At 37.0% G+C, this 21,052-nt stretch overlaps 1 protein-coding gene across 2 annotated transcripts in view; it reads right to left on the bottom strand.

Annotated features, from left to right (window-relative positions):
- MGAT5 (alpha-1,6-mannosylglycoprotein 6-beta-N-acetylglucosaminyltransferase) overlaps positions 1 to 21,052 on the bottom strand; it is a 131,918-nt gene that overhangs the window by 30,335 nt on the left and 80,531 nt on the right. For both annotated transcript variants that reach the window (XM_080399659.1, XM_080399660.1), the window contains 5 exons: positions 19,813 to 19,974; positions 17,928 to 18,097; positions 16,894 to 17,028; positions 10,503 to 10,636; positions 6,515 to 6,648 (listed from right to left, as the gene is read on the bottom strand). In XM_080399659.1, coding sequence (XP_080255785.1) covers positions 6,515 to 6,648; positions 10,503 to 10,636; positions 16,894 to 17,028; positions 17,928 to 18,097; positions 19,813 to 19,974 — 735 coding nt within the window. The remainder of the gene's footprint in view (positions 1 to 6,514; positions 6,649 to 10,502; positions 10,637 to 16,893; positions 17,029 to 17,927; positions 18,098 to 19,812; positions 19,975 to 21,052) is intronic.

The following is a 21,052-nucleotide window of genomic DNA, read 5'->3' as shown; positions in this document are numbered from 1 at the left end:
CTTACCAAACTGATAGTGTACTCTGAAGAAGCCAACCAGCATGTAGAAGTTCTTTAAAAGTTCTTAAAGGAACTAAGTCTCTTTGGGATAGAATGGAATCACTCTTATGAATGAATAGTCATCATGTGAAGAGAGAACAGAGAAGTGACAAAGTGTGCAATCAATACGTACTATTCAGAGTAGCAAAACTGAAACTAACCTCAAAATGTTGGAGCAAAACATGACAATACTGAACACTTGGGGTTGCAAAGCTTTTGAAAAAGCTCCCTCAATAATCTAAGGGACTGAGTGACTAGGAAACAGAATGACCGATAAATTCAATATAAACAAAGTGATGCTCATGTTGAAAACCAGTCCTTGCTTCACATATGAATAATGGACCTGAGCTAACCTGCATCACTCAAAAATGAAGACTTTACATATTACTACAACATGATTATGGTCCATGGGGAAAAAAAAAAAAAAATCAGTCCAAAGTTCAGTAGCAGTCAGTCCACCCACCAACCAAGTAAATGATGGGAACTATTTAGAAAGGAATTGAGAAATAAAGATAGTATCATTGAGCTGTTCTATAACACCACAGTTCTCTCCCTCCCTTCTTGAACACTGTTGCATTTCTGAGAGGAGTAAGAAGGATCCAGGCTTCTGAATTTCCACTGTTACATACAGAAACCTGTAACTAATTCATTGACGATTCTTCAGCTTGGAAAAGAAAACTTGGCAGAATATGAAAGAAGTTTACAAAACCGTAACTGGCATAAAGAACATGGATGGTGACTGACTATTCATAATGTCAAAGGCAGTCAAACAAAGCTAGCAAGAGGCAGTTTAGAAAAACCTCAAAGTTAATGATTCCTCTTGCAACAGGTCAGAGATTTGAGGGACTCCATGGCAGTGAACATTGTGGAGGCAAAAAAGTTTGCGTAAGTTCATGATCGGAAAGTGCTTTGAAGTCATCTCTTACAGAGATCTCAAAAGTGTGTCAGCAGTTTATCAATAGACAGATTCAGAAAATAAGCCCCAAAAACAAGCTGGAAAGAGAGAATATGCGAAGGAAGTACCAAGTAACTTTGCCATGCTTCTGCTCTTCCCTGAACGTCCATTTGGTTTCCTTGTTAGGCAGCTACCACATGTATCTGCTTAAAGTACACATTAGCGCAAAATATATACATGTATTAATTTGCACATACATAATCTTTGCATAAAGAATGAATAAAACATCTCAGTAAAGACTCGGGTTCTTCAAAATCCTGCTTATTCAGTTCCCTGTCTTCATCTTTATTTTATTTGTCATCTCTTGCAGTTCTTCATCCACAGTTTTCTCCTTTGTGGTTTTTTCTTTGTTTCTTTGGGATTTTTTTTTTTTGTTTTTCACACGGAGGTTTTTGAAAAATTTGACAAGTGTTCTGTAATGTGCGCTACCACCTGACCAGGAATCTCCTGTCCTTTGAATGGAAATTTCCAGAACTAGCAACAAGACATACTTGTGCACTGTAAGTACTGAAGCAGGAAAGTGCAGGGGTGCAGAAGGAAACAGGAAGTGAGACCACAGGAAGAAAAGGTGGTGTTGGTTTTGTCATAATCAAATACTAGTAGATGACTGTGTTAATTGGTATTTTAAGACCCCACTCATTCATTTCACAGCTGCAGAGTTCTGCAAAAGGAGAAGCTGATCACTGATAGCCTGAAAGGTAACTATTCATGGAAAACATGTTTTTCTCTCTTTTTTCATAATAAATTCTAATTTTCCTAACAAATGTTGAAGAATAAGTCTTCAAAAGTGAACATGCACATATACTTATTTACCACCTATAGCTGCTCATCTACTTTGCTTTACTCAGGTTTTTGATCTATACTTCTTTCAGAAGCAAAAGGTCAATTTCAGAAATGTTCCTGAACAAAACTGGCTCATTTCCATTTGTTACATGGCATAAAGCAGGACAGTGCTTCTGATGCCTGCTGACAGCAACTAGGGTAAGTTTTGATTGATAGATAAGCCATTGATAGATAAGCCCACAGTGCTGCTGCACATTTGGAGGAAGAGGAAATAAAAACGCCACAAGTTTGTGCGTGTACTGACCACATGGGAGAGAAAAGGTGATAAAGATCTTTTTCTCCCTTTCCTTATGTTTCTTTTAGCTTAAAAAACATGAAATGAAACGTTCAGCCAAAGTATGTTGCTAAATATGAAGCTCACAAACCAATCGGAAGGAAGGGAAAAGGCAACGCTGCCAGCAGTGAGACACTGATCTCTGCACGTAACAGAACTATTCCTAGAAGTACAATTTTTCCTCTCTGAATTCTCCTCATTTTCTTGCTCCCACTTCATGCAAGAGGGCATACGATAAGGAAATTACATATGTCACATGGAGCTATAAAGGGGAGGTGTTAGTAAGAACAGCCTTGGTTATGTTGTGGTGGTTATGTTCTCCTGTTGAGAACAAGCTAAATGTAACCATCTCCCATTTCTGAGTTTTCAAACTTGTTATGCAGACAGCATACATTTTAGAAGAATGTCCATCTTGTTAAGTGGCATTAGTAACAAACTCACACATTATTTTGGCTTTAAATATATCAGTATTTTTAAGACAACTTGAATACACTGTAATATAATCTACTACAGCAATCATCATACAATTGTATGTTATGCATTTACAGCTATTTTCTGATACAAGCAAAATTCTGATTTCTCTCAGCACCCTACAAAAAAATACATAGCAAATCGTGTAAAAGTAATCTTGACTTTCTTTCTAGGATCAAGGACAGACGTATTGGAATAGTATGACAGGAAGTTGAAGGAAGAACAAAGAAAAGGCTTAGAATGGAACAGGAGCTAAGACAACATGAAAGGCTTCAAACATTCCCTTTTAATTAAAATGTGCTGTAATTAAAGCCAATTTTGATAATGGAGAGCATTCTAGGTTTCACTCACATTTTATTCATTCCTTCTTTTTCACTTAGGGAGAGATAGGGCTCCCTTTACTCTTTAGTACTGCCAGAAATCACAGAGAAAAACCGAAACCTTTGATTATAACACATCCAAAACTTGGGAAATGTTGCCCTCAACAGTTTACCTCTAAGAATAACCTTTAGAAATGTTGCAAAATTCTTTAGAGCCTCCTATTTGTAATCCTCAACCCACTTTAGACTGATTTAGTTATCAGAGGGAAGTAAACAAGATGTATCTTACTGTCTCTGAGCTTACAACCTTTCTGACCTCCAGCAAGATGTACTCAGACTTGCCCACAGTAATACGGGATGAATGCCACTGGTCTGAGGCCATGGGCTCACATCTTTTTCTTAACTGGCAGAACTGACAGAAGTCATCACTGTATTCCTCCCACTGTTACTTTCATGTTCATACCAGAGTTTAGCCCCATTGAATGACGTGGGAAGACAGAACATTGTAAGCAATCCATAATTTTCTAGCTACAATAACCTGGTTAGTGTACACAGTTTAAGGAGGTGGCCTGAGCTAGCGTCACCAACTCTGCCCAGACATGCAGCAGAGCTGGGAATATGGGGATTTCTAACAAAGATGAAATTACAAGTAATTTGGCAGCCTTATTTTTAATTTTTTTTACAAGCTAGCCAAATGCAGAAAATGACCCATGTCCACGGCTATATAAAACCATGATGGCAGTTAGCTATTCTAGTCTCACCACCGGGGAAAAAGGTCCTGTGCATACCTCAGTCCCATTTCAGCCTGCTTGGTTTAAAATCAAACACTTCCTTTGCAACTGCTGTTCCCCAAAAGCACCACAGTCTGGGGACTGGAACGCTCTCCGCTCCACATTGTGCTTCTCTAATGACTTATCAAATCTAGCAGTGACATGTGTATTCTGTGGAGATTACACTTTTTGTTAATTGGCCATGTTCGATATAAAGAAAAGGAGCAGGATAAATAGATTAGTCTGGTTCTGTACAAGATATGTACAAGCCATGGTGACAGATGAAAAGAGCACTGAACAGGGAAAATGAAGGAAACATGAAATAAGCAAATTACACAGACACAAGATTACTTCAGGCTTTCTGTTGATCACAAGAACAGGATTTTATCACTCCAGATAAGACATCCCACATTCTCACCGATACAAAGCCTATCTGCAGTGATTACACTTTATATACCAGTGCATATGGGCATGACTGAAGTTACAATCTGCAAGTTACAGTTTTAATGCGCTTGATGTTGCAAACATACAGTCATCATTTTAATATGGCCAGGTATTACGTCGTACATCTTAGAAGAAAGAAGATGGACAATACTAATAGAAATGGAGCAGTGACTTGAAAAGCAGCAGTCCTAAAAAAAAATGATACAAGGCTTTTGTTTGGGAAGTCATCTAAACATGAGCTCCTAATGGTGAAAAGGGGATATGCCTAACAATGCACAGAGTGTTTCCTTTCGATTTGGTGCTTGGACAGCACATGTGCCCTTTGCTAACATTCACATTTCAAGAGGAATGTGAATAATCTTGAAGAAGTTCAGAGAAAACAGGCGCGTGAGAATACTTAAGAATTGGAAAGCACAAAGCTCTCAGTGGTTCAGCATATAGAGGCTTTTCAGGAGATGTCTACAGGTTACTTTGACCTCAGCCTATATATTCCTGCAGGGAAACAGAACAGAAACATCACCAGTCGAGTAGCCAAAGTCTGTAGCAGCTGCTAAGACTGGAAACTACTGTTTGGAAATCTGTACCAGAAATAATGCAAAGTCTTCAGGGAGAAGGCAATTATTCAAAAATTTAACCAGAAAAAGTAGTGGGATTTCCATAGTGTGCTATTTAAAAAATCAAGATTGGATATTCTTTTCCAAAAAGCCATGGCTTTGTCTTAATCACCCCATGAACATGATGTGTGTCATACAGAATCTCAGACCAGGCAATCACAGTTCTCCCCTCTGGACACATAAGCTATTAATACATATTTCTGAATTCATGCAGACTGAATAAACTGAGAAAGATATGTATGTCAGTGAAAAAAACCCTTAGTAACTAAGCAAGTATCTTGTTCCTTATATATCCAACTACTATTCAACAGGCTGTTCTGCTGATATGCACTACAAATCAGGTCACAAAGTATAGATCATTATTACATGCAACTGTTCCTGAGAGGCTGATAATGAGATCAGCAACTAAAAGTACAAGAACCTCAGCTAAAGACAGACTCAAATGAAAGGATCCCAGCTCTGCTCCGGCATTCTGCAGACAGAAGAGACTGCAGATGGGGGCATCCTATGTCTTTCTATACCATAAGCCAAACAGAATAACTGTCACAGTATTGACTACAATGCAAAGCAAACCTTCCTTTTAAGACACGGTACATGGCTGAGTGCAGTAAGCCCAAACATAAACCTGAGAGATCACAACTGAACATGCACAGCTAACATGAATACTTGTTAAGCACAGTAGCCAAGAAGCATTCAGCTCTACCTTTTTGCTACCACTGGCAGCAAAAAACATTCTCCCATTTCTCTTAAAGTTTTGTTTTTCTCACAGATGGACCATTTGTACTTGTAGCTATCATTTTCAAGAACTTGTTCTGCATAATCACAGTTATCAGACTACGTGTTGCTTCTGTGCTTTCGAAAACTGTGCAAGACCAATATTCTCACACCGAAGAAGAGAAAAAGAAAGACAATGTGAGACATGGGTGCTCTCGTACTGTCATACTGTTTGGTCCTACGTATGGCACAGCATGTACTGACCATTTCCTTTTTGAGTTGATAGGAGGCTTAAAATAAGGGTTTTTTAGGCATGAGGGAAGGCATAAAGAGTATATGGGCTTACAAAGCTAGAGGTAACTTGAAAGAAATCCAGTTATCAGTAAGTAATGACTTTTCTTTGACAACTGCATGAGGCAGACGCTCCCAGATGTGGCAGCCTGGAAGCAGGAGCTCCAGAAAAGGACAGTGGACAAAAAGCAGACCACTGTGGGCTTAACAACACATGGGACTTTAACCTGGCGAAAATATGACCAGACCTCCGTGTTGTGATTCTGCAGCTCTTGTCTGCAGATGGGAGACAGTACAGTAATTGCAGTATTTCAGAAACAAAACTCTGCTACTATTACAGGGAGATAAAATGAGATTAAACACTTTTAGGGTCTTTAGTGAAACACAATTTTCAGTTCAAAATGTAGCACAAACGTACGAAAAGAAATACTTGAAAGACACATTTGCATATGACTGAAGTTCACAAAGCCTCTGACACCATCCATTTCCCACTACTTTTAACAGCTTCTGCATTTTTCCAGAATTATTGTAATATCAGGATATTTTTTTTATTATTCTATCAGAACGGTGTACATAAATAGCAAAGGATCCACATCAATCTAGACAGAAGTTTCCTCATCAGAAAGACTTCAAAACATTCAACTTAATTACTTAAATATCTTTATTTTCAGAAAAGAACTTAATCCATTTAGAGAGAAGGGATACTTTTAAATTTAGAGTTATGCTTTATTATATTGATCAAAATAAATTTGCCCAAGTATGTAAGTATAGAAAACTCACCTTCCAGAAATTATCTACTTTGCCGTAAACAAGAGACTGATTCTGCCTTTTGATGTCATTAATGTGTTTAATGTCACTGGAATTCAGATGTTGCTCTACCACAAAGCCAAGGAAGCTGTTATCTGGAGTGTGAGCTGCAAGAAACAGAGCATATTCAAAACCTTTTAAATTGTCAGTTAATGTAATTCACAAAAGCATGAATGTTGTCAGAAAAGTAGGTATAAGGAACATATTCAACAGATTACTTCCTTCACATTCATGCCGAGAGATTCATTTGTTTGCTTTATTATCGAGATTAGATCGTATTAATTTTAAGTCCTGTTGCACATGTCTACTGAAGTAAGCAGTTGTTTGCTGGCTCGTTGCTGACAATAAAAATTCTGCAGCTGGAATGAGGCCAGTAATAATGAATTTTTGTGCGCTACACTTTTTTATTATTAGAGATAAGAGAACCTGAAGAAATTCAGCTTGACAAATTCAGAGATGCATTATCAACAATTTGAAAAAGCCCTGGGTTTATGCTTGTTTACAAAGCTGTATGCTGATCAATGTCATACATACATTTTAGTAAATTTCTTGAGAGCTAACATCAACCACCCAACCCGTTGTGTATTACGTATCCATGCTACTTACTAGCCTACAAAGTCACACTATGCGGATCAGAATACAAATTTTACTGCCTAATTCACTCAGATGTATCTAATAAAATATTGAGAGATGACAACTGAAGTTGGCAAAATTGTTAATCCACTTCCCAGAAAAAACATGTACATGCAAAAGATACGTAATTTACTCTTAGTTTTCTATTTTATTTTTAGCCTCTGTTAGTCTTTTTCCAGCAGTGACTGTTCTCCTCACCTATAAAGACAAATACCTATCTATAGGCTCATTAAAACTAAGGGGGTTTTTGTTGCTTTGGGTTTGGGGTTTTTTTTTCCTTCTTCTTCTATACAGGGTATTTAATTCCAGGGATGGACTCCCAATATTCAAGGCTTCAGGTAAAAATGGTAGAAGTCCATCCCCACTACATAAAAATTTCTCCAACACGAGGGATATTTGTGCCTCTAAAAAGTGTCACAGCCTCACAAGTTTACATTGTAATAGGCTACAATAAACGCTAGGATGTCCTCTATAAGCCTCTCTCTCAAAGTCTGGCATACAAGCTGACAACTTCTTACTAAGGAGATTTTGCTAAGTTAAAAAACATTTCAAACAAACAACAAAAAAACAACCAAAGACAATGTGTCGCAGGCAGTTATGATACATGCAGAGCTAAACCTATAGTAAGAGTTATAAAAATAAATAAAGTTCTGTTGCAATTATGAGGGTTTTCTTTTTGATTCCTGAAAATCGGCCAACTGGATAATGCAGTAGAACAGAGAAACCATACACAGTGTACACTTCACTCTGCCATTACATTTAGTCTTTCAAATGACAATTACTCTTTTTCCAAAAAATGCCTCAGCAACAGCTAGGCACTCACTTAGACCCGAGGACTTTTTAGAATTTAGCATAGCAAATGGCACGTTGCAAATATGCCTGAAAAGGGGCATTTTTCCATCCTTTCATATTTTTGGATGAGAGACTGCATTCAATGGAGAGGCAAAGCAGTACACACTCAAAAGAAAAATAAACCTTTGTTAAAGTTAGCACTTGGAACTGGTGGAATTCAGTGCCTCAAACATCACCGACAGGAAGCACTCAGAAGGATTTTTAAGCAATATCATGCAGTTTTAGAAGTACCAGTGCTGCTGTTTTGCACAAAAGAATTTAAATAAAAAACCCCAACAACAACAACCCATTAAAAGGGGGAAAAAAGCCCCCTCTCATGCTTCTGGAAAGCTCAGTGAACAGTCAAGCATTTGGTAATATGCCACAGGTTTGAATATGGCTTGCTTGTTGCTCAGTAATAATTTTCTGCCCTTATAATCAGAGTTCTCCAAACATAATAGAGTCTGGGGATCTTGGGAAGCTGTCCAGGGTTCCCATCTGTCATAAAACCTTTACTGATGCACATAACACGCATTTTTAATCACAACTCCATAAAGATGGTGCTACCTTTGCAGCAGAGAACAAAACCAAAAAATAAACTGCAAATATCACAAAACATGCTGACTTTTCTGCATCTAGTACAAAAAGAAGCAAAATCCTTCACTCATGCTTCAGAATGAGTTTGCCTGCAATCTATTTACCACTTCGCCTGCAAAGGAAAACCCACAGTCATTTCTAGTAGTAAAAACCGGAAATGATTATTTATTGAAATTCCAACACAGTCATACTCCTCTGAAAATTCTTTATGAAGTGATTTGCTCTGAACAAGAGACTGTAACAGCAGTCTATACTGCCACAGTAGAGCTCTCTATAGCGAAGATTTATTTTCTTCTGCATTTCATGGAGTGGGATTGAGGAGTGCACACACAGAGCACACAGCTGTACCACAAGTATTCACGCAACTATTTTCCTGAAGTGCATCATCACCCTTGGTGCTGTCTTGAACAGGACCTCACACAGAAATTTCCCAACAGCTGGACTACTTACTTACAGCACGATTGAGCTTTTGGCTCCTTTTCCATTTAGGACATAAACCAATAAATATTAGCAAACCATGTGGATACAGAACAAGCTCTGCTTACTAATGTCCAGACACAAACTCTGTAACCACTTCCAAGTCACATTTCCCCACCACATGTTTTGTTACTTGCTTCGAAACAACTGTGAATGCAGTGTTTTATCTTTTGAACAACCTTCACTTATATTTCTCTGGAAAAACTTGAACAGCAAATGTTGACAGACAAAATATGCCCCTCTCAAGAATTTTACAGGGCAACTGAAATCAAAAGCATGTCAACCAGACAGCAGCATGTATAATTCTGCTATGAAAAGCAGAAAAGTTTGAAAGGCTTGACTCTGAAGTCTGATGAGAGAGAACAGTGCATGCCCTGGCCTTAGTCTCGGACAGGGACCGTCACCAAACTTTGGAGGTCAAGCTGGTCACCATGATGTGCTTCTTTACAGACTTGGGCTGAGAAGTTGCTGCACACAACAGCATGCGCCTCTCTCTTTCTTAAGCCTCACTTATTCTCAAGCAAGCATGTCAGTAGTGAATCTTTCTGCACCTTTCAGAGAGAACAAACTGCAACATGCAAGAGAAAGATCCTCTGATTCTAAAACATAGTGCCGTGAAGTCAAAGACTAGAGCTAAAGCAGGTCACAGTGACCATTTAATCTGACCCAGTTTATACAGAATTTATAGTTTTTTGTGTTCTGTTTCTTTTTTAGGACTTTTTGGAAGATATTTAATGATGCTTCAAAGATCTTCAGCAATGCTGAAATTTACTACTTATTTTTCAATAGCTTTGTGCACTGCTGGCAAATAAATGTGGATCAGTTCACTTCAGGATGAATGCTCATAACATAAAAATAGGCTAGGTGAAAATTCAAAGAAATCAACAAAAAGTATACACAAAAATTTTTTTTGTAGAGTCTTAGTTTATTAATCTTCAATGCAAAGAAATAGCAAAAGAGTTGTGCTGCTCAGTTGTTGAGGGAAAAAGCAGAAATACAACAACACAGTTAGAAACTTCAGTTTAACATGATGAAATGCAGGAGTGCAGTTTATAAAAACACAGTCTAACAAGTTCCTGAAAAACCTATTGCTCCTTAATGGGATTGAGAAGGCAAAACTAACAAAAGCAAACTCACTGACACTTGAAGGAAAAGACAATCACCACTTTCCGCTGGTACTCTGAGAAAAAAGTTCCCTGCCATTATTTATATTACGTTGATATTGTTATATCCCGATTGCTGAATGGAACCACAATAGAGCTTTTGCACAGTCTACAGACACTTACTGACACCTATGATTCTGCCCACTTGGCAGCTGCATTTTCTTAAACCATGAACTTGTCTTCCATAATACAAAAATTCTTCTCAATGACAGCATTTCTTTTTAAGGCTCCAAATTATTTCTAAACACAGAGATACTTACGGAACATTGTATAAAACTGCTGTGGATTAAGGTTCCACTTTCCCCATGGTGTCTTGTGGCCTTTAGACTGGGCATAATGGGCATGGTTAAACTCTGGTTCAGTTCCAAAGGAATCCAGAACTCTTAGCATACACCTGAAAGAAAAAAATAATTTACTTAGGTACACATGCATATGTATACGTAATGTGTATTGTATGTGCATGTATGTGTATACGTACATAGTTGTGATAATTAAGAGGAGGTGTTTTGGTTTTGTTTGTAACTGTGGATGACTTATAAACCGAAGGTACATTTTCACGTCAGACATTTCTGTTCATATTACATTCACAAAGACATTACAATCAGCAAATTCAAGGATATATCAGACATTCAAATAGCAGCCCTCGAGCTTCTTTTGGGTTTCTTTGTTCTTACAGAATGAAGTTATGCTTCAACGTCCAAGTAGAGCTTATAGGAATGCTACTGCGGTTACCTACATTCCTAGGGCTCTGAAGTCAAATTTAGGCAGAAGAGAAGATTCTTCATCTGTTTTCTAATGTTCTCACCCATTACCACACAATCACATGCAACAGCCAAGGGCCACAGGCTAGGAAGATCAGAGCAGGCTAGTACTTTGTCTTTAGACAACTGTATTTAGTCTCCAGGTTCTGGCTTTTGGGTCAATTGCACCTACTGGAGAAGCACTGAAGACAGTTTAATTTGCTGAACGCTTGCCATCAGACAGACCGCTTATCTATTTATGAAACATTCTGTCACAGACTTTTAAAGCAACAATATAAAAGTCAAACGTCTGCAACAACCAGTCTACAACTGAAAGAAAGCTTGGCATTGGATTACAAATGGTCTGGGATGAGAGAATAACACTCAGTCCTTTATTTAGACTTGTATTAATTCCTTGGAAAAAAATTACTCCACTTATGAGCGGCTCCTTTTAAAAAAGGGCCTACAGTACATGCAAGGCACAAAAAGTCTCAGTATGAAGAAAGCGGAACACATTCTAGCATACAGATTCTAGAAGTTATGTTCCAAAATGCAGCCTGCCAAACCTTTGATATGGCTTGGACAGGAACTTTATGGCCATCATACTGACCGTCAGCTCCACTGCAAATGAACTGGATTATATGGCTCCAAAGCTGCTGACCCTACCATTCTTCAGCTCTCCACAAACAGAATTTTCAGAAAACATATATATATAGGATGTGTTCCTACATCATACGCCACTATGTTATAAAGACGTGAACTGTTATCACTGCATATTGTTTCACTGGGCTTGTAACACTTGCTAAGGAAGAAACACAACCTCACAGGTGGCAGAGACGGGACATAGCTGCAGAAGTTACTATTAAAAATGGCTCTATTTCCCAGTCTTCAACACTTCCTGAGCTCCAAGCCCATACACATTCTGTTCAGTAGAACACCAGGACCTTGACTCTAAAATGTGAAAAATTTTAGCTCCCCAAAGGTGAAAGAACTGACATCCACCCATTTTTCAGCTTTAAAAGATGAAAGAATTTAGTCCCAAAAATACATTTATGTATTTCTTGTGCATTGCTCCTTTCTCTAAAGTATCTACTAAATTGGGAAATAGAAAAAAGCCCAAACCCAGCACCTTTTAAACTCTTCTATGAAATGCCACCTTTGTATTTGAAAGTACAAATAGAACAAATTTACTTTTTTTTAACCTTCACAGAGATCTTTCAAGTAAAAATAAAGTAAAAATATACAACACATTATGATTCACCAAACAACAAAGCTGACAGATCAGTTTCTGTGCAGTGTTTTATGTCAACTGTTCTCAATGAAAATATTTTACAACAGTGGCAATTATCTCTGCATCATACAAAATACTCCAGAAGGACTGAAACAACTTCTGCACTGATGAATCATTCAGTAATGAAAACCCTCTTATTTCTTGGCAAGCCTTAAAACAAAATTCTTATCAAACATACCGCTTTTGGCCAAGTACTTGAGTACAGGGGAATGAAAAATCGGTGAAAGCTACTGAAAAACTGTAACATTAGTGGAGTTTGTCAAATTACATACATCCCACATGATCACCTCCAAGTGCTTTGTTTCCTCTCTTTTTCCTGTAGTCAGGTGTAAGGTACCTAGCACTAATTGTTCATAGGGTTACATGTAACTATGTTCAATACACACAGGGTCTCTGAAGCAGGACAGGAAATGTGATGCAACGGAAATGAGGCTACACAGGAAAGCAGGGAAAACAAAAAATATTTGTATGATTCAGGCATAAAGTCAGTCGGAAAAAAAAAAATCACAGCAGAAAGTGCAAGTCTGTGCAGAAACTGGAGTACAGATCAAAGGTTCAAATGGTGAACCTAATCTCTGAAATGCAGCAGAAAGTAACTGATGAAGACTTTAAATTTAGAAATGAGTGTAATTAATGCCAATTATGCTGAACTGATAGTTTAGCATATGTAGGAACACCTCAACTGTCTGCCCAAGTACTATATTCTCCATTTGTTTCACTTGGTGGTTTACATCTCTTTCAATTGAACTACTTTAAAACAAAAAGTTTGATTTTGCATACAATGCTTTAGCATTTCTAAAGTGAAATAATTCATTTTGAAAATGGCAAAACAGTATTTTGGGTTTTTGTAAATCAGTGATATATTTTAAATAAAAATGTTAATTTTGTGTGATTTTAACTTCAGTTTTTCGCTTCATTCCCCCCTCCTTCCTAAAATGTCACTTAGCTTTAGCAGTGAAGTTGCAGAAAATTACAGCATGCCTTGGAAATGGTGTGAGACTGATTAGTTTATTCACTGACTAATTAAAAAGAGGATTGGTGGGTAGCAAACTGCTTATAGAAGAAAGAAGACTTCAATACGGATGTTTCTAGCCTATTAGAAGTGACAATTTTTGGACTTACAGAAAAAAAATTAAAAGTAACCCAGGATTCACCGTTTTATAAGTCAGTGTTTTTCCATAAATATTGGGCGCAACCACATCTTAACTGAGCTGTTCCAGTGGAAGTATTTTTACACATTTTTTCATATCCTTCTCCCACCTGAGGCTGTAATTTTTCTCTACTATAATTCTCTACGTATAATTCACATTTGTTTAAACAAGCAATGCTAGGGTCCAACAGCACCCATAGCTGTCAGCAACTAGTCCTTATGCCAGGATAAACTGTTAAATACAGGGTACATATATGCCAGTGGCTGCAGTCATCTTCCTGGGAGCAAGCTGGTCAAAACCCAACCAGTTCTAGTTTGGAAGCTCTGTACGTACACTGAGCTCAGGCGTGGTTCAGATACATGGACTCCAGGTTGTTTTGGCTTGTGTCCAGTCTGCTCAGATCATGAGCAGCTCATATCTGCCTATGGAAATCCTTGCAGACATATACATTAACTTTCTGGCCACTCAATACTTGCATTTAAAATGTAAAAAAAATGTAAAAACTTCATCAGAAAATAACCCTCCTAAAACAGATGAATTCTAGAGAACATGTAAGAAGCCGGAATGTTGCTCATTTTTCAGGATAGCTGTCATGTTAATTTATTTCAAGAATAAAGCCAGTTGGATTCTTGGCATATGGGAATGAGTCATTGCTAGAGAGACTGCAGAAAAATGAAAAAAATACCAGATTCTTATGTGCTGTATGGAGGATGCAGGTGCTAAGAAAGGCAATGAGCTGCACTTCTCAAACTATATTAAGCTACTAATTTTTATGTTGCTTCATTGCACATAAACTGCATTCAAATATCCAGACTTCAGAACTGAAAAATATGGCATGTCCAGGCATTCTTCTGCTCTGCTTGAAAAATAAGGTGCACTCAAAGATGAAAACTGTTTTGCTATATTCATGCTATTTACAGTACCAATTATACCACAGATAAAGCACGTACTACCAAGATTCACTGGTGCTACAGATCTCAGACGTACAAACCAGTATTTCAGTTGTTCAGAAATATGCCTCAGAGCAGCAGGGTCATTCTTTTGAGCTAGCAATTCTAGAAACCTGATTTGCAATTACCAAAAATTTCCTCAGGGCTCAAATTCACTCACAAAGATTATATACAGCACTTACCAAGAGACTGTTCTGAAGGCAGAGATTTATTCTACCACTCTATTCTGATCAGAAGTGAATAAACAAGTTTTAGTGTATTTGTATTTGAGTCTGGTCTGCATAAACCAGACTGAGCTGACCTGCATATGTCTGCTGAAAAACTATATGGCAGAAAGCAAAACACTTATTTCAAGATAAAGAATTACTCCTATTGACATTAAATATAACTGAGTGAGAAAGCAAAGTTTGTAAAGAGCTATAAGGCAGCTTTATTTGTGATAATGTTTATTTTACTGGAATGAATTAAAACCATATAATTATGACTGGACTTCCTAGTTCTAACTTAAAAATATTTTGATAACAAAATTTATGAGATAACTCATGATGCTGAGAAAAAAATCACTGCAAGAGGATTCTGAAACAGGAGATAGCATGTACAAAGCTATGAATTAATTTTTCTGCTCTAATCAATTCTGGTAGTCTCTGCTAGACTCCGGATCCAGTTTTGCACGCTGAACTTGAGAGAAAGTATCAAGTAATGACAGAGGTTGCCAACAAATGCAACAAGTTTGATGAAAGGTCTACAAAGGTGTACAAAATCTGAAATATAAATGATGATCCAAACCCCCGAATTCATTTTAAAGAAAAGCGAACGAAGGAAAAGCAGTAGGTAAGACATTCTAGAGGCTGGCAGAGAGGGGAAGTAAGTAATTTATTCCCCAGAATCATATTAGAATAAGCATTAATGGGCAGTTTGCAAGAAATCAGGCCTAGAAAAGCACTTTAAAGAAAAGCTTAACAATATAAAACAATGGCTGGGATATCTTTCCCAGTCTTCAGTAAAAGATTAGGCAAAAAATTCTCTATAAAGACAAATAAATCTGATCTACTTTTCAGCAAGCCAATGGACTACATAAGGTCCCCTTCTATCCTATGAAATCCAATATTGCAGAATAGAGGCATTAAGAAATGTTTTTCTTCAAAAGCCTAACAAAACCTCCTATACTACCCAAGATATTTATTTGGAGTTAAATTTAATTCTGCTCTCCTAAACCAGAAAAACTCAGTCATTATCACAAATTAGGAATCGATGAAAAAGAGATTGACAACTTCAGATAAACAAGAAAAATTGAAGACCTAATCTAATAATCTCAATATCATGGTGTATTTCTGTATCTTCATTATGGAATATACTAAATAGGAAATTCAAAGCGAAAGGGAAGAAACATTTTAAATTTATAAGTAGGGTTTTATATCATGGCCACAATACTATATGTGATCGCCTAGTGACAATTACATCTGGCAGACAGACAATCAACTGTAGCTCAGTGGAAAATGGGATTATCTTTATTAGCTGGCTCCTAAAAACCAGAAAATCCGTTTACTCCTCTGCTTCAAAAAAGAGATTAAGAGTAATCTAATCTGCAACACTGATCACAGTACTCTGATTTAAAATTATGCTGAAAAGATCCAATGCTCTAGAAAATCCTGAGGTTGAGAGAAAATTTTCTGCCTGCAGTGAACACCTTTCAATACCTTCCTTCAAGTAGGATTTACTGGACTTTATGGATCATGAAACACAGCTAATTCAATTAGGTATAGAAAAATCAAAGCCAGTAATTTAGATTTGGTTTTATTTATGCTGGTATGTATTTGTACAACACATGGGAGGCTTGCTGATTTAACGTTATTGACAAAAAGAAATGGGGTTTAAAACTGCAGACATTAAGAAGGCTGTACAAAGTAATTTATCGTGATCACCATCTTCCACTTCTAATCAAAAGATGTTTATAGGTTACAATAGTAACAACAACTGCAGTTTATTCTTTAGATCCACCCCGACAATTGTCTTCCCAGCATCTTCAGGGATGGAACCGAAAAAATTGCACTGTGGCTGTTGGGCAATACAATCAGAACAGATAAATCTCCATCATCATCAGTCCAGTATGGCTACAAACACTGACAAGCAAAACATGCCTTTGGTATTCCAACTAAACAGCAAAATACAATATCTCTCAGCTCATCTAGTAATTTACAGAACAAAACGGGTGGGGGAGGTCTGTAAGGAAGGGATGGAAGGAAAGGCAAAGATGATGACTCAACAAGATAATGTAAGTCATTAAGATTAAAAATGCTTGCATCTAAGAATCCCAAACTTGCCGAGGGGGATAAAGATGGTATGCAACAAACAGGTAACAGACCCTTTATTGCTAATAGTGAAAGACAGAAGAGAACCACATTCTTACTTTTAAATCATTCACATTCATGTGAAAAAAAAGCCTCAGTATTTTGACAGGTGTTATTCAACAAAACCTCTTTAACAAAGCAGCCAAGAGTTCAAATAAGTGTTATACTTACTGGTAATGTACCCATGATGGACCAAGGGTTTTCTTAAACTGAGTGAGTCCCACAATATCAATGTAAATGAGTTCTACAACTTTATCTCCCTGGGTAGGGCAGCCAGATCTGTTACCTACAACCTTCTTCATAATCCTGAACAAAAAAAGAAGGAATATGGAAAAGTATTACTTTTCAAATACCTTGAATAGATGCTGTAATACTATTCATACCAATAATTTGCCTTTCCAAAAAAGCTTTACTCTTATTTTTGCCAAATCAGGCACCATGTAAGAACATTCAAATGCTAAAGATGCTCAGCATTTATTAAAGAAGTATTTATTCATCAGTAAAGTGCTAATTTCCACTAAACACCTCATCTAGTTTAAACACAAGAGTAATGTGGTTGGAATGTTTAAAAACAGTGTACTTTGAAATGATGTGAAATAATTTCTGACTTCTATTGACAGCTTTATGGTAGAGCTCTCTATAAAATGATGCTGTCATGTTTATTATAAAAAAACCCAAAAGCCACAGAAAAAACATATGTGCTCAAGCTTAAAACAGATGTTTTATGCCTCATGCTGAACTAGTATGCAAAACAAGGCAAAGGTGAGTGAAGTAGCAACTTGACCTAACATAAGCAATTAACCACATTGAAAGTAATATGTTTAAAGGATTTAAACCTTTGTTTTAATATGAGATACTGAGTGAAGTATATCAGAAACTGAAGAAGAGGACACAGAATTATGCTAGTTTGTAACATTTTCTATTGCAGCTGGTTAAAGCACCTGGAATGTTAAAGAGTAAGCTGCTTAGTTTAAATTTTACAACATTCATTTATGAAGTCTCAGGAGCCTGAAGCTACAATGAAAACACATTATCCTTTTCATAGCACATATACTTAGCTCATGAAAATAATCTTATCGTCTGTTTAGTGAATTACCACTTCCATTTGATGCTTCAAAAAATTATATACTGTTAATAGCAGCATCAAGAGTTCACAATTCATTTTTTTTGTATTCCAGTTTCAAAAGTGAAAGTAATCTCCTTACTCCTTGAGCTCTGCCAGTGAAGCTGAAATCCTGATGTCATGGCCCAGTAAGTAGAGAGATGTAATTAAATCACTCCACTGGACTAATTCGCCAAGTGGGCCACCGCTAAATGCGTTTTCTGCAATCTTGAACCCAGATTCTTTTGTCAAAAGCCCCAGATGAACAAGAATCTGGAAAGGAAAGTCATATGTCAGAGTTATCAACATTAAACATGCAACTATTATACTCAAAGCATTTTTTCTATCTATTAAATGCCCACTACGGCCAAAAAAAAAAAAAGAAATCAACCAAAAATATCCAATACTCCCACTCCCATGATTTAATTTTGTAATGGATCTCCAGAACAGTAATGATATGAACGTTACTATATTGTCTTGTGCTATTATCTGCCACCAGACCAGTAGTTAAACAACCCCCCCAAACAGGCGTTATTTACAAAACAACCTGCAATTCTGCACAGAAAGTTGTGGCTCACACTAACTTTGATTGAAAAAGTAGGATATACTTGCTTATACAAGACAGTGTAGTTAAGGAAGGGTATGACCCTGTGAACAAGCCATTAAGAACTCTGAAAGACGGCATAAAAGTATTAGGATGCTTTCTGAACCGGACCTCTCCAGTGCCACTGGAGTAGGAAAGTTTTCTCTGCAGTTCCTTCAAGTCTGTCCTTGCCTTTCTAATGAAGCACAGATGTTGAGTTCCAAACACTTTGTTACATACCCTGGACTGTTATTTGAATGTGGGTACATACAGTTGCCAAGCATAAAAACTCCCAAACACCAAAACCCTTTTCCCTCACTCCTTGTAAAGAAATAACATTCAAAAAACCATTTTGTTCCACTCTCTTGCAGCTCCTAGAACTGAACTGGACACATTAAAATGAAGTCATCATATGTGCTACAGAGCAACCTCAAAGGACTTTTAAAAGCGAAGAATAGGCACTAGGGCACGCCGTCAAAGCTGCTTGTGCAGGACAGTACTGCTGTTGTTTATTCTTGAGTTTATGTATTCTCAGGTGTTATAGTCCTGTCATAAAACAGGCTGGAGAGCTGCCTGAAAAAGAAGAGTTGCTCCCTGACAGAGGCTGAGCCTACCCAAGGACCGCAGTATGAGACAAACAGTACAGCCACAACATGGAGCGTAGACCTCATGCGAGGACTGAGAATGTCAAGCAAGGAGCTGAGCTGCAGCCAGCCAGACGTGAGAGGGTAGAAACATGACTGTGCATGGCCTGCTGTCACTCCAGACTAGCTCTAGTAAGAACAAGGCAGGAAGGGAAGCCTGTTGTTGTGTTTAAACCGTTCAGCTCTATCTTGACTAGTTGAGGTAAAAAAAAATATATCAAATATAATAGAACTTTTCACTTCAAGAATCACATGGTTTTTAAATTGAACTCGTTACAGGGAGTTTACATTGATCCAATCCAAAGTTGTGGTCAACTTTAAGTGTACTCAAATCCAAACCAGAAACACACCATTTAAAGTCTCAAGTTTGGACAAAGATGATGTACAATTGTTGTTTTCTACAACATGTAAAAAACTCCAATGTCATCAGCTTGCAGTGAATTCACAGTTTCTCCCTTCTTCTGACAGAGAGAGGGTGAGAGAGACTTCTACATTATCTCTCTATTTTATCCAATTTTAAAGAGGTTGGAAAACTCACTCAAAGATTGACTCATGGGAAGTATGTGAAATTCTTTGTAAAGCAAATATCCGTTGTAACAGTAATTTCAAACAGCAAAATACCTCCTGAAATGAGGCACAAGTATAAATATGAGCCTTTTGGACATATTTGGTTTTTCCACTCTGAAGTTACTTCTGGAAGAAGCAGCTTAAAAGAGCCTATATGACTGTAAGTGACCGGAATGAAAACCACTTTTGTTTACCTTTTTTCGTTTTCTCTTCTCCAAATTTTGTTTTTCTGCGAGTGATTTAATTGCTTCAATCCAGGTATCAGCCATTCGTCTGATGCGTAACATCATCCATCTGAATTCCTCATGTCTTGACATCATTTTGTAGAGATTATCAAAGTTGATACGAATTTCAGCCTTGGATTAAAGCATTGAAAAAAAACCCCAACACATTAGTTATTCTTCAAATAGTGTACATTTCAGAAGTGAAAAAGCTTCTCAAATGTGAATTCTGTGCTTTACGCTGCACATTTAAAATAATTTTTTAAAAAAAGAAGATACATGCCCAATGCTAAACTCCCTGTTTTAGTCCAGATACATAAGGTATGTTTTAACAGATATTTCTAAGCCACATAAATTACCGTTATTTTTATTAGTAGTATTTGGTACCGCCAGAATACATTTGCAGCATTTCACAATGTACTTATTTCTGCAATGTAAGATTTGGTTTTGTTCATGTGTTTCAAAATGAGGTTAAAGTATCTCTAAAACACAATATAAAATCAGAACAGTACGCTGAAGATTCATGTTTATCATGAATCTTACAAAATCTTACAAAAAAAATGCAAGGAAGTCTCCTATTATACCACAAAGGAAGAAACATATATAAATCTTTAAGGAAATATTAATTTTAAAACTAGACTTATCTCAGAACAATTGGGTTTACAAAATGAGACAGCCTATATCTAAATTATGTAAGCAACATTCATATACAGCCCAGCAATTATCTTAAAATACCTAAGTGCTACATAATTAGGCTATAACAGTTTAGAACTAACTCTGCATGCTGTAGAGCTTTTAAAGGAAAAAAAATTAGGAGTAATCAAAATGTTTCTACAAAACTGAAATTATGTAAGCCTCTACCATCAAGGCATTTTTATATATAAGGCCCAAATTTATGGGACAATAAAAATGGACAGTTTCACATACGGTCTCTTAACACTGGCGAATAGTCTACGGATTTGTAATTTCTCTCAGTATCTGTGTTCAATATTTCAGATATTTAAACACAAAAATGTTTTTAATGGAAAATCTACCACCAAGACTGCAGTGCAATACAATGACTGGAGAAAAAACATGGTGAGCTACATATATACAGTCAAGGATGTTTCCCTGCAGTTCTAAGGAGCTGAGGAATAAAAATGGTAAATTGAGTCTTATTAGCATTTATGTGCCACAAAATTCCAGGATCTTCTGGATGAATCACAATTACTGA

This window comes from Falco punctatus (assembly GCF_963210335.1).
Source record: "Falco punctatus genome assembly, chromosome: 8".
Taxonomy (NCBI): Eukaryota; Metazoa; Chordata; class Aves; order Falconiformes; family Falconidae; genus Falco; species Falco punctatus.
Note: the sequence above shows the minus strand (reverse complement) of the source record. Positions and strands in the feature narration are given on the sequence as shown.